Source organism: Muntiacus reevesi, chromosome 1 (genome assembly GCF_963930625.1).
Source record: "Muntiacus reevesi chromosome 1, mMunRee1.1, whole genome shotgun sequence".
In the NCBI taxonomy this organism is placed as follows: Eukaryota; Metazoa; Chordata; class Mammalia; order Artiodactyla; family Cervidae; genus Muntiacus; species Muntiacus reevesi.
The window spans coordinates 144712795-144727669 of record NC_089249.1 but is presented as its reverse complement, the minus strand read 5'-3'; the positions used below and the strand labels follow the sequence as shown (position 1 = coordinate 144727669).

At 40.3% G+C, this 14875-nt stretch overlaps 1 protein-coding gene across 1 annotated transcript in view; it reads right to left on the bottom strand.

Annotated features, from left to right (window-relative positions):
* C1H1orf87 (chromosome 1 C1orf87 homolog) overlaps positions 1–14266 on the bottom strand; it is an 88246-nt gene extending 73980 nt beyond the window's left edge. Inside the window, exons 1-2 of the mRNA XM_065911955.1 lie at positions 14228–14266; positions 12938–13067 (exon numbers count right to left, since the gene is read on the bottom strand). Coding sequence (XP_065768027.1) covers positions 12938–13044 — 107 coding nt within the window. The 5' untranslated portion in view covers positions 13045–13067; positions 14228–14266. The remainder of the gene's footprint in view (positions 1–12937; positions 13068–14227) is intronic.
* Between the last annotated feature and the right edge of the window lie 609 nt (positions 14267–14875).

The window sequence follows — 14875 nt, the reverse complement described above, 5'->3', positions numbered from 1 at the left end:
GTTGAACTAAATCAGGGGTATGTAAAAAGACCATGTATTTGAAAACTGCACTTTAGGAAAGGAGGGGAAGATGAATAGGCAGAACACCAGATTTTTAGGGCAATAGTACTCTGTATGATACTATAACAATGAACACATGTCATATTACATTTGTGCAAACCTATAGAATACACAACAAAAGTGAACTTTAAGGTAAGTCATGGAATTTTTGTGATTGAGATGTGGTAGTGTAGGTTCATGAATTGTAACAAATGCGCCATTCTGGTAAGGGGAAAACTACATGTGTGTGAGGGCAGGAGGTATATGGGATATCTCTGCATCTTCCTTTCAATTTTGCCATGAACTTTAAACTGCTCTGGAAAATAAAGTTCAAAAAGAGGTACTACATTAACATAAATCTGTGCCTTCTCAAAATTATGAGTGGTTACACTATATGTGGTAAGAGATATATATATGTGTGTGTGTATATATGTATGTATACATATATACACACACACACACAGACAAGAGCTTAAGTTTTGTTTTACTCTTAAACCAAACTGTGGTTATACAATTTTGTGATCTTTTAAAATCTGCTCCAGTTGATAATGTCATATGGATACCTTATCCATCAATATTTATATCTCCACAAGAACATTTAAAGTATCTAGTTTTTCATTTTATGGATATACATGAGTTTATTTAACTCGTCCTATATTATTTGAGAATGTTTACTGTTCCCAGGTCTTTACCAGTTTAAATATTGCTTCTCTGCTGGACATTTTCCTCTGCTCCTGCTTCCTTGCCTCCTTTGGCACCCTGGGAAGCCGACCGCTATGGACTGACTAGCTGGTCAGCTCTCTGTCCTCTGATTCTGGCCAGTCTGGCCCTGGCTCTCCTGGGAGGGATGGTTCTCCCTGCAAGAGCGTTTCAAACTACTTGTGTCTCTCGCCTGAAGGTCACAATGTTTCTCTAGCTCAAGAATGTTGTTCCCTCCTCATTAACGTTCCCCTCTTTCCATCTTGGCTTCCCGGTGGCTCAGTGGCAAAGAATCTGCCTGCCAATGCAAGAGACGGAGGTTCCATCCTTGGGTCAGGAAGATCCCCTGAGGAGGAAATGGCAGCCTACCCCGGTATTCTTGCCTGGAAAATACCATGGACAGAGGAGCCTGGTGGGCCACAGTCCATGGGGCTGCAAAAGTCTGACATAACTGAGCACACTTGCTTCCCATCTCTGCATACCCAGGGTTGTAACAACCCTGCAGCTGCTAGCCCATGATTCCTGTACTGTGTCTTGTAACTCTCTTACTCTTGTAACCAAATCCTCCTTGAATTATCTTAATTTATATAATCTGTTTCCTACTGGACCCAAACTAGTATATTCTTGTGTAAACTTTTGAAATGAAACCATTACATCCACCAATAATTGTTTCCACAGAATTGATTCTTAGAAGATTTTTATGCCAAAATAATACACTTTTAAAGTTTTTGATAAGTATACTTGAAAACCAATAGCATATGAGTACTCTTTTTCCTAAACCCTTGTCAACTCTGGATATTTCTGTTATAAAAATATTCTCAATTTGTTTGGTAGAAAATATTTCATTGTTGTTTAAATTTCTTTTATTACCACTCAGATTAATTCCCCACTCCAGTCCCTCAACCATATATATATATCTAATGTTCTTTTTTTTCTTCTTTTGTGACTTGCCTGTCTAGACCTTTTGCCAATTTTTTAAACTGGGCAGCTCATATTTTTCCTATTGATTTGTAAGAGCTCTTTATACATAAGAGGAATAATTTTTTCCTGTCATATGCATTTTAAATAGTATTTTGTTTTTGCCTTTTACTACTTATCATATTTTTGGAAATATAGAATTTCAAATGGTAAAGTAACAACCTTTACTGCACAGTCTCAAGATTTAAGATCAATGGCCACCTATTTTTTATAACATTGATATGACATTCACTCACACAAAGCCATATACTCTTACTTAAAGATTTATGCCTATGTTTTGGGCTGGAGGCATATGTCCAAAACAATATCTCATGCTTCTTTATACTTCTCACAGTGCTAGAATAATGATAATAACTTAAAACCTATTGTAGGAGATTAATTTAAAAAACAGTGGAAAGGTCATAGGAGAAGTATGATTTTAGCATATTTTATTTCTTTGAACTTGTTAAAATAAAGACAATAGTTTGTTCTCTGATATTGTTCTGTTTTAAGGAGAAACTGAGTTCATGGAGAGTAAGGTAATATGCAGATTATATAGAATGAAATGCACTAAACAAAGATAAGATATTACAATTAGTTATTACTTTTTTAAAAAAGGATGAGTACGTATGTGAATTTTTAAATCACAAATTTTACCCAGGTTTTATATAGGGAATATAATTGATTATTGCTACTATTAGGTAGTTAGAATAGGAAACAGGAGTCCAAAATGGCAGTGGCTAAAGGACAAGGAAGGGAAGAGCCCAGGAAAATAGAACAAAGGAAGGTCTGAGGACCAGAGTGAGGACCTCAGGTAGAACAAACAGTACTCCTGGCTGAGCCCAATTTACATACAGCAGGCCCAGGGGGCAGGAAAAAGCAAAAAGAGGAATCAAAGGGCCAGGTCTCTCTCTCTCTCCTGGACTTGTAGGCTCCCCCACTCTATTCTCTTTGCGTCTTTGGGTCAGCATGACCTCACGCCTTGAGGATGGATTTTCCTGCTATTTTCTAAATAAAATAGAGCTGTAACATGGAGCTGTAACACTGATCTAAGAGCTATAACACGGTCTGTTCAATACATGAGAGTCATAACACGGTCTGTCCAAGACCCAAGAGCTGTGACATGCCAAGGGCCTTAATGTCCATCACTTCAAATCTTTGTTGTGACAAGAATACACTCGCCTGATGCTACCATTTCCTGCCTGGATTACCATAATGACTCCCTAAGTGGTCTCTCTCATTCTAATATTCCTGTCTCTTCTAGTTTATCCTCCACATAGCCGCCAGAACCATTATTTAGAAAGTGTAAATTTGATTGTGTCCTCCACTGCTCTCAATTTTCCATGCCTTCCCATTGTACATAGAACAAATCCAAAGTTTCTAACACGGACCACATGGACCGTGATCTGAGTCCTGCAGGACTTCCTGACCTCATTGCCTCCCCTTGTTCACTAACTCCACCCACACTGACTTCCTTGCTCCTCCTGATGCATGCCAAAACACTTTCTATTGCCTGTCGCTGCTGCCCAGAATGATTTATCCAGCTATTTGCATAGTTCACTCTCTGTGTAGAACTGTGGAGGCTAGTAGATCATGATGAACACCTGTGGTGTTGCTGGGTGCAGACTGGATCTCATGGGTGAAAAATCAGCAGCTATATGATTGCCCTGATCTCTGAGAGCTGTGTTCCTGGAAAGTGATGTGGTACTTTTTTATGAGGCAGGCAAAAGGTGGCTGTGTACCATAAAAGATCTACTTGGGCTCCAGGTGCTCATCTTAGGTGCTATTTGTAGCAGTTGTTGGGAAAGCAAAATATTTGGAGAACCTGGGGCCCATGGGAAGCTGCAACCTCTTCTTGATGGCAGGAGAAGGAGGAAGAAACTATGAATTTTATGGAAGATTGAAATATGGAAAGCCTCACGCACTGGGACAAAGCTGTGCTAGTCTTAGCCAGCTCACTGCTAGCTAACCATGGATAAATCTCATTGGATAATTCCGACTCATCTTAACATAGTCTCAGTTAAGTGTCACTTGCTTAGAGAGGCCTTCTGAGAGCACCCCGTGTGACTTCATATGCCCTCTGGGCCTACTGTATTTTTCCTCATTGCACTATCTTCACTTGAACACTTATTATTATATGTTTCTTGAGTGTCTTTTTCTTCTTTAGGTACTCTGCTGGGTCCCCAAGACTTGGCACTCAGCAGGTACTCAATATTTGTTAATTGAAAAGATGCTGATTCCATACATGCATTAATTTCTAAAACTATTAACACTTTAAAAAATTTCGAGAAACTAAAAAATATTGGCCTTCCCTGGTGATCCAATGGTTAGGAATCTTTCTGCCAATTTAGGGGTCACAGGTTAGATCCCTGGTCCTGGAAGATTCCATAGGCCCTGGGGCAACTAAATCCATGTGCCACAACTACCGAAGCCCGCACACCCTAGAGCATGTGCTCTTCAACAAAAGAAGTCGCCACAATGAGAAAGCCATGCACCACAGCTAGGGAATAGCTTCTGCTCATCTCAACTAGAAAGCCCATGCATAGTGGCAAAGAGAAGCCAAAAATAAATAACTAATTAAAAAAAAAAGGAAACTCAAAATATTCTATTAATATGAAGGACTTTGAGGGATTAAAAAATGACAGAATATGGGCTCCAGGAGAGTCATGTGGAAAAACATCAAAATTTTGTATTTATTGACTCTAAATATCAATATACATGATACACAGTTACAAGTATTTGTTGCTTCCCTCAGAGCTCAGTCAGTAAAGAATCTGCTTGCAATGCAGGAGACCCAGGTTCAATTCCTGGGTCAGGAAGATCCGATGGAGAAGAAAATGGCAACCCACTCTAGTATTCTTGCCTGGAGAATCCCATGGACAGAGGAGCCTGGCAGGCTACAGTCCATGGGGTTGCAAGAGTCAAATATGACTAAGTGATTAAACCACCCATAAAGGAGTCAGCTTCCCCTGTGCTTAACAATTCTATACCAACAATTCTAATTTTACAGCAACAGCAGTAACTATGGAATAAAATACTCTGGGTCACTGATTCTTGGCACTGGAAGGAACTATAGAGGCCAACTGTATTCACTGAAAGCATCTCTACTCACAGGAGTTTCTTGAAAGGAACCCAATTCCTCTTTTATTTAACAACTCAATTCCCAGGTTCTATAAATGTTCCCCTAGGCCAAACCTCACACCCTGGAGCCTCCATAACGCCACGCTTTTAGTGCCTGCACCTTTAGTATGCCAGGATGAGGCACAGTACTCCCTGGTGACAGGTCTAATTCTGAGTGTGATGCCCACCCCCGCCACCCCCACATTCCTCTATCTGGACACCTTTGGTTCATGCTGAGCTTATTAAACACAAGTGTACTGGGGGAACCTTCCATTTTATCTTCCACTCTACTTCTGGTCATCAAATATATGTGGGTTTTCCCCAAACCAAGCAATTCTTTGACATCAGTTGAGTGTCCTACATTCCAATTCCATCCTGACACCATCTACCTGGAGTTGGCAAAGACCCCACAGGTTAAGGTCTCAGTCCCACAAGACTTATCTACTTCCTTCAGGTGTCAGGCACAAGTCCAGGCTGTTACCTGTATCTCTGACAGGCTAGCTATAAATCAGAGTTCCCACAATTTCCTCCTCAGGCTTGATTAACTTATAAGAGAGTCTCACAGAACTTGGGCAAACCCTTTACTCATTAGATGATGATGTTGTTGTTCAGCTGCTGAGTTGTGTACAACTCTTTGTGATTTCATGGACTGCAACAGCCAGGCTTCCCTGTCTTTCACTATTTCCCGGATAGTTTGCTCAAACTCATGTCCATTGAGTCAGTGATGCCATCCTCTGTTGTCCCCTTCTCCTCCTGTTCTCAATCTTTCCCAGCATCGGGGTTTTTTGTTTTTGTTTTTGTTTTTTTCAGTGAGTTTGCTCTTCGTATCAGGTGGCCAAAGTACTGGAGCTTCAGCTTCAGCATCAGTTCCTCCAATGAATATTTGGGGTTGATTTCCTTTAGGATTGATTGGTTTGATCTCCTTGCTATCTAAGGGATTCTCAAGAGTCTTCTCCAGTACCACAATTTGAAACTATCAATTCTTCAGCTCTCAGTCTTCTTTATAGTCCAATTCTCACATTCACATATGACCACTGGATAAACCACAGGTTTGACTATATGGACCTCTGTTGGCAAAGGGATGTCTCTGCTTTTTAATACACTGTCTAGGTTTGTTACAGCTTTTCTTGCAAGGAGTAAGCATCTTTTAATTATGTGGCTGGAGTCACTAGTTTGCTATTAAAGAATACAACTAAGTGATAGCCAGATGGAAGGATGCAGAGAGCAAAGTATGTGGGGAAGAGAATGGAACTCCCATGGCTTCTGCAGATGTAACACCCTCCCAGCATATAGGTTTGTTTAGCAGCCCAGAAGCTCTCTGAACCCCATATTTTGGGGACTTTTAGGAAGTTTCAACATCTAGTTAGGATAAATCTTTCACTCAGTATCCAGCTTCTCTTCCCTCTGGGAGGATAGGGAGCAAGTTTGGGCTGAAAGTTTCCAAGCTTTTAGTCAATGTGTGGTCTTTCTGGTCACAACCTCCATCCTGAAGCCATCCAGGAGCCCACCAAGAGTATCCTCATTAGAACAAAAGACACCTCATCACTCAGGAAATTCTAAGGACTTTACAAGTTTTGTGTCAGGAACCAGAATCAAAGACCACATGGTAAAACAAGTGATACTCCTAGTGTTCTTATCTTTTAGAAAATTGAGATAGTTTAGGAGCTTCCATGCCAGAAATTGGGTGGGATCAGAGACCAGTATGTTTTCTTAAGAAAATTATCGTCATTATTTGTGGTCACACCCCAAGGCTTGCAGCATCTTAGTTCCTCAACCACAGATTGACCCAGGCCCTTGGCATTGAAGGCATGGAGTCCTGACCACTGGACCACCAGGGAAGTCCCAGAGACCAGTATATATTCTATTACTTCATAGCAAGTAAATACCAAGCATTTATTCTATATAATCACTTACATGTGCCCTTAGCTAAAGAGACTTTGCATATATTTCTGTAGATTTCATCTTGTTGGCTTTAGCTCATTTTCCTGCCATATTTTCCAAGCATTCTACTATTCACCTGTTTACTGAAGTGATCTGTCTATCTTCCTTTAGGTGAGGATTAAAAAATGTTGACTAAGAACTGAGTCACACACAAATCCTCCCAACCTCTTCACCTCCAGCATGCTGTGTTTAAATACATTGTTCAATCACTACCAGGTTGGTCAGTCATCTATCTTAATACTATTCAGTCTAGAAGTCTCTACCTATTTCAAAACTTTGTGAGAAAAATGTTCCTAATAACTCACTGAAGTCAACAAAGGCTATGCTTTATGACTCCCTTCAGTTGCACCACAGTAACTTCATCAATAAAGAGAATGGGGCCAGTTTGGCATGCTCTGTTCTTGGTCAAAATGGACTAACCCTCAGTGGTGAAGGCCTTTGTATTTTGTACTCACATCTAATATATTTAATTCTTTGGCCTGTGATTTTGCCAGGGATTGTCTATAAGCTTCAAGTTGCATGATTTCACTACCAACGTTTATCTCTTTTAAGAAAATGAGAATATTTGTCTCCTATTATCTGGCATATTTTCTCCTGGGTCAGCTATGCCATTAATCACCAGGGTCCCATGGTAATAACTTCATGCTATTTTAGCAACATGCGCCTTTAGACATGGATTTAAAGCACTTAGTATTGTCTTCCTGAGCTCCCCAGTTGGTGCTAGTGGTAAAGAATCCTCCTGCATTGCACGAGCTACAAGAGACTGGGGTTAGATCCCTGGGTTGGGAAGATACCCTGTAGTAGGAAATGGCAACCTACTCCAGTATTCTTGCCTGGAGCATCCCATGGACAGAGGAGCCTGGCAGGCTACAGTACATGGGGTCACAAGAGTCAGACATGACTTAGCGACTAAACCACCATTGTATTCTAACTCATTTATTAGTCTTTCAATATGTACAAAACAAGACCCTCACTCAGTACTGAGGGTAAGGTTGTGCACACAGAATTTACAGTTAAATGGGGGACACAGAAATGCATAGAACATTGTCATTGAGCACGACAATCTCTAAGGATGCTATGGGGGTCAACGGGAGAGGGAGACAGGCAAATCCAGGGCTGGTAGTGGTGGCACCTGATTAGATTTGCATTTTAAAGAGATTGCTGTTCAGTTGCTAAATCATGTCCAACTCTTTGCAACTCCATGAACTACAGCATGCCAGACTTCCCTGTTCTTCACGATCTCCCGGAATTTGCTCAAAGTCATGCCCATTGAGTCGGTGATATTATCCAACGATCTTGTCCTCTGTCACGCCCTTCTCTTCCTGCCCTCAGTCTTTTGCAGCATCAGGATCTTTTCCAATGAGTTGGCTCTTCGCATCAGGTGGCTAAAGTTTTGATGCTTCAGCTTCAGCCTCAGTCCTTCTGCTGAATATTCAGGATTTATTTCCTTTAGGATTGGTTGGTTTGATCTCCTTTCAATACAAGGGACTCTGTGGTTGCTAGCCATACTTAAGAACTGGTCTTCTCAATCTGTAATGTTGCATAGGCCTCACCTGGGAATTTACAACAATGCAGATTCTGACTCAATATGTCTGGAAAGGGGCCTGAGAGTCTGCATTTCTAGCAAGCTCTCAGGTGAGGTTGATGCTGATAGTCCATAGAATACACTTTGAAGAGCATGGATCCAGAGAATGAATCAGAGAATGAGATGAGAGGCAGGGATCAGGATTGGAAAGCTGGTGTAGGGGTCTATGAGGAAAATAATGATGCCACAAACTGAGGGACACTTAAACCTATATTATTATTAACCTATTTATTGATATCCTTGATGAAAAATATGTATTCTAAGTAGGCATTGATCATTTTCTGTTCATCTCCTGTTAATCACTGTATAGGCTAAACTAAAAAATGAGAGAAGTAAATTCCAGACTTAGTTCTTAATAAGTGGCCTTATTTTAAGTTCACTGAGACCTCAGTTGTCTCACCTCATCTGTAAAATGGGAGACTGTTTAGTATGGTTTAAGTTTTATCCCCTTACCCCAATTCATATTTTTTAAGTCCTATTGCCCTGTATCTCAGAATGTGATCTTATTTGTTTTTTTTTGTTTTGTTTTGTTTTTCATTTATTTTTATTAGTTGGAGGCTAATTACTTTACAATATTGTAGTGGTTTTTGCCATACATTGACATGAATCAGCCATGGATTTACATGTGTTCCCCATCCCGGTCCCCCCTCCCGCCTCCCTCTCCATCCCATCTCTCAAGGTCATCCCAGTGCACCAGCCCCGAGCACTTGTCTCATGCATCCAACCTGGGCTGGTGATCTGTTTCACCCTAGATAATATACATGTTTCGATGCTGTTCTCTCAGAACATCCCACCCTTGCCTTCTCCCACGTAGTCCAAAAGTCTGTTCTGTACATCTGTGTCTCTTTTTCTGTTTTGCATATAGGGTTATTGTTACCATCTTTCTAAATTCCATATATATGCGTTAGTATACTGTATTGGTCTTTATCTTTCTGGCTTACTTCACTCTGTATAATGGGCTCCAGTTTCATCCATCTCATTAGAACTGATTCAAATGAATTCTTTTTAATGGCTGAGTAATATTCCATTGTATGTATGCACCATAGCTTCCTTATCCATTCATCTGCTGACAGGCATCTAGGTTGCTTCCATGTCCTGGCTATTATAAACAGTGCTGCGATGAACATTGGGGTGCACGTGTCTCTTTCAGATCTGGTTTCCTCGGTGTGTATGCCCAGAAGTGGTATTGCTGGGTCATATGGCAGGTCTATTTCGAGTTTTTTGAGGAATCTTCACACTGTTTTCCATAGTGGCTGTACTAGTTTGCATTACCACCAACAGTGTAAGATGGTTCCCTTTTCTCCACACCCTGTCCAGCATTTATTGCTTGTAGACTTTTGGATAGCAGCTATCCTGACTGGCATGTAATGGTACCTCATTGTGGTTTTGATTTGCATTTTCTCTGATAATGAGTGATGTTGAGCATCTTTTCATGTGTTTGTTAGCCATCTGTATGTCTTCTTTGGAGAAATGTGTTTAGTTCTTTGGCCCATTTTTTGATTGGGTCATTTATTTTTCTGGAATTGAGCTGCAGGAGTTGCTTGTATATTTTTGAGATTAATCCTTTGTCTGTTGCTTTGTTTGTTATTATTTTCTCTCATAGAATGTGATCTTATTTGGAAACAGGGTAACTGCAGAGGTAATTAGTTTAGATGAGATCCTACTAGAATAGTAGAGTTGTCAGCTAATTGACTGGTGTCCGTATGAAAGGAGGAAACCTATACACAGACACATATTTCTCCAATAAGGAGAGAGACTTGGAACAGAAGGACTCTTCCTGGGCACCTCAGAATGAGCAAGGCTCTTCAGACGCCTTGGCCTCAGCTGTCTAGTCTCCAGAACTGAGAGGCAATACATTTCTGTTGGTCTAAGCCACCCAGTTTTTGTATGGTCATACAACAGTCCTAGAAAACTAACAGACTGATTTTGATTTGTACTTTGAAGATCACAGTTATGTCTGACACACTATCCATCTTTCCACACAACCTGTAAGACATCTCAGCTAAATGTGGTTACACATTTGTAAGCAACTATACTTCAATAAAATTGATTCAAATAAATAAATAAATGTTGTTACACAAGAAGATTTCTGTTTTTCCATTCAATATTAATTTGTAATTTTTCTTTTTAATCCAGACTTTTCTTTTAGAGACTTCTTTCTCTTTTGGCTTTTATTTATTTTTCTACATAGATTTTTTTTTTTTTTTTTACTAATAGGGTCAGTTGATTGAACGCAAAGAAAACACCACCTTGAGATCCTGGCTGAAGGGTGTAGATGTAGCATGAGTTAAATGTGTTTTAGAGACAGACTCTGGAACATGCAAAGCATGCTTGTGGTGGATCTGTCCTTACCTCAGCAATGAGAAGCCTCTTAAGAGTTATTTACTTTTGAACCATACAAGAATATTTTAGGAAAGCTTGTTAACTGTCCTATGTCATTACAGCAACAGTAACATCAAGTCCATAGAAACAACCAAATTTATCATCTTTTTTCAAACTTATCTTAATATTAAAAAATAACAATTAGTTTATTGTCTGTCACAGAAGAAACATAATTGTCTTTTATTTCCCAATTAATGTAACTGATGTGATGTACTCTTATTTCCAGAATCTAAAATTTAAAGAATAAGGAGAAATAAAGGCACCTTCTTATAAGTAGGTGGAATTTTTCTCTAATTTAAAAGGAAAAGGACCCTTCCTCTATCCCCGCCACCCTCCTCCTCCCTGTTATGAACGTATTAGACTCTGAATCTATGGAAAGAGGAAGGAGTTGTGGGGATGTTGGGGTTAAACAAACAACCTCAAAGAGGAATGGAATTAGTAGATTAGCAATGTCTTCCAGATAGGAGGAGAATTGAGCACAACAATCCTAATGATCTTATTTGCTTTTCTGGATAATGAGTGGAATTTGTCAAGATCTCGAAATAATCACTTACTCATCACAGTGTCTCAGTTTCTTTATCTACAAAACAGAGATAACCTGGCATAGAATATAAAAGGGATGGCAAGTGTTTCATAGAAAGATATTTGACTTTTTACTTAATGTCATATCTATGGAAAGATTTGCTTCAATAATAATAGCAGATCCATTTATTAAACATATGGAATATGACTTCCCTGTAGCTCAAACAGTACAGGATCTGCCTGTGATGCAGGAGACCTGGGTTCTATGCCTGGGTTGGGAAGTTCCTCTGGAGAAGGGAATGGTGATCCACTCCAGTATTCTTGCCTGGAGAATTCCATGGACAGAGACGCCTGATGGGCTACAGTCCATGGGGTCACAAATAGTTGGACATGACTGAGCAACTAACACAAACACTATATAAACTTCTAGGCACTGGAAAGATGTTTTGCATACTTCTCTCATTTTTTTTTTTTCTCATAACAACCCTACTAGGTAGATGGGCTTTATCTTCACTTGATAGCTGTAGAATCTGAGGCTAGAGATGTTAATTCACTTTTTCAATGTCAAAAGGCTAGGAAGGCACTGAACCAGGATTCAAATTCACATCTCTCAAGTCTGTGAGGATTCCAAATACATGACTCCTGCTGCAAAGCTCACTTCAAGTGCCATGGCAGACATTACTAGTTGACTACAGTACTGACTTTGGAATCTCTTGGGGCACTCACCTTACAGTCTCTTAGTACTGAGGGTAGGGACGTAAAGCCATTTCCCCTCTAAAGCCCATACTCCATAACAGTAGTCCTAATGGTCTCATCTTCAGGGATTCTGACTTAATAGGTCTTGAACCCCACATCTTTATTTTTAAGGATTCTCCAGGTGACTCTGATGATAGCCAGGTTTGGTGTCCACTACTTTCTGAACCTATGTTCAGTGAGGCTAGATCTTTTAGTTTGTCTATTTGTTTGGTCTGTGGGTTTCTGAAAGAGAAGAAAGAGCTAAGGAAATTATTTTAGGAGGGAAAGGCACTTACTGACTGACTACTATTTATGGAATGTCTACTAGAAGAAAGGCAGGTCTAATATCTTCTTTTTCTTATGTGAACTATCAAAACTCTACAAGGAAGAACTGGTCAAGAAACGAGTGAATTTTAGAGAAATGTGAGTGTCCCCCTTCAAATGTGACTGTGATGAGTTTGGAAGAAGAAAGCCCTCTTAGTTATCTTCTTAGAAGTCCCTGCTTAGAGGAGTCTGGAATACAAGCAAAAGTAAGTGAAACTCTTAAAATTTATGATTCATTACTAATCCCACTCCTTTAATTCATAACAAATTGACTAACAACCTTCCTCTCTCCCCCCCCAAAAAAAATTACTACATGTGGTAGATTACAAACCTAATAAGGAGAAGCAGCAATGCTGCATTAATATTTATAAATGACTCAGTGCTTATATTTCCCATCTATCTGGAAAATCAGCTCAAGTAATTAAAGAGCAGGGGAAAGAGCATCTTTGTAAGATGAAAAATTCAGGAAAACACTGTGCATAGAAGTTATCAACACTATTTTACTTTTACGGTTGCATTGTAATGACTTAATTTTCCATGGAGAGCATTTTAAAAATGTAAATTTCTAGATTAAAGAAAGCCTAAACTTCATTATCACCCAAGCAAAACGTATTTTTCAAAGAGTAAACTTACATTTTTGGCTTCTCCACAAGGTATCGAACGTGTTTACTTCCAATGATTTTCACCTTCATCTCAGGCATCGCATTTGATCCACGGGGAGTCTTCCAAACTGAAGACATAATTCTCCAAACCTCTTCAAGTCCTTGGGGGTGGAAAATAAATAAAACTATTCTTCTGGGTTTTCCACTAGGCAACTGTAATATCCTTGTCAATAATAACAACAATAATAATAGCAAGGCTAAGTGTATTACCTATATTATAATCTCACTTAATAGTTCCAAAACAAGCATGAGAAAGATATTCTTTATTACTATTATCATTCTTGTCTCACAGTTGAGGGACCAGGCATAATGTAGCTAAGTAACTTTTCCAATATCACATAATAGTAATTAGCAGAATTGGAAATCCCATCTAAGAGGTTTGCAAAACTGGTTGACTGAGTCATTCGGTGATTGTCTTCCTATTCTACAAGTCACCAGATGGGATTCTCATGAGGTCAGAGAGGAAAGTAGGGCTTTAGAAGGACATGTGAGGAACTCAAATCAGTTCTGATGCTCAGTACCTCCAAAACCAGAATAATTCCAGTGCTGCCCTCTGGATTTAGTGACAATCCAATGACATCATGCATCTGAAGGAGCAATGTGCATAGAAACGAGGGATTTTTTGTTATTGATGATCTGATTTTTCTACAATGCAGTGAATCTAAAATTGAGACCCTCCGCTAATATTCACTGGGTGTTTAATCAGGTCTGCTGCTAGGGGAAACTGAGAAGTTCTATAAACCTGGTCCCAGACTAACCATTCCCTGTTAGAGCCTCTCAGAAATTGAAAGGCCTTTAGAAATCATTTCTTTTTTTTAACGAAGGTTTTTAAACATTTAATTTTGTATTGGGGGTATAGATAATTAACTATGTGATAGTTTCAGGTGAACAACCTTACATACACATGTATCCATTCTCCCCCAAATTCCCCTCCCATCCAGGCCGCCACATAATACTGAATAGTCTCCAAAGGCTCTCTTTACAGATTGGGAAACCAAGGCCCAGAGAGGGTGTTAATTGACCAAGGTCACAAAGTGATTGACAGCAGGCCTGGTTCCAGTACTTCTGTCTGATAACTAGGGCAGGGTTCTTCCCAAGACCCCAGGTTCACCTAGTGTGTGGTCAGCAATTGGGAGAGCAGTTAGCCTCCCAGATTGAAGCGTCAAGGACCAGAATTTGTGATTGTGGAGTCCCCTCTACCCAGGAGCTGCGTGTCACTCCTGGGTCCTTTCCCCCGGGAGCTCAGAGCCCGCTGCCTTACCGCTCCGGAGGCTCAGGGGTGCGCGTTCAGTGCTTCTCAGGATTAAGATCTGCGGAGGCCTGTGGGGACCAAGGTGGGGCAGGGGAGCCAGCTCAGGAGTCGGGCCAATCACAGGGCCCGGCTCCTGGGCGGAGGCGGCTCCCACCCCAGGTAGTTAAGGACGCAGAGGGCTGTTTCTGGGCGGGGACCAGATCGCCATCCTGCACGAGGCTGTGTGTACCCAGGGTGTGGCTGTTGTCTGGTGAATAGCCTGGATATTCTTTTCAAACCTGAGTTTCCTTCTTGAAGTCCATCTCTTTCACCTGTGCGGCCTCGTCTACCCTGCTCTTTCCCTTAAGCTTCATTTCCCTTTATGAGGTGTGCCTACAGTCGAAAATCTTCCTCTTGTCTCTTTAAATTCAAGCTCTTTCATTGTCTGGCTAAATCCCTTCTTTTCCCTGAGGTTCGGTGTCAAACAACTGCAAAATGGGGGGAAAGTACTAAAAGGGACATAAAGCTAAGTTGGTGATTCAATTAAATAAGAATATTAAAAAAATAATTTGTAGTCATAATTTGCCACATTCCTTATTTGAGACAGATGACTATTACCTTATATGATTTTTGTTCAGCCACCTAGTCGTGTCCAACTCTTCAAGACCCCATGGACTG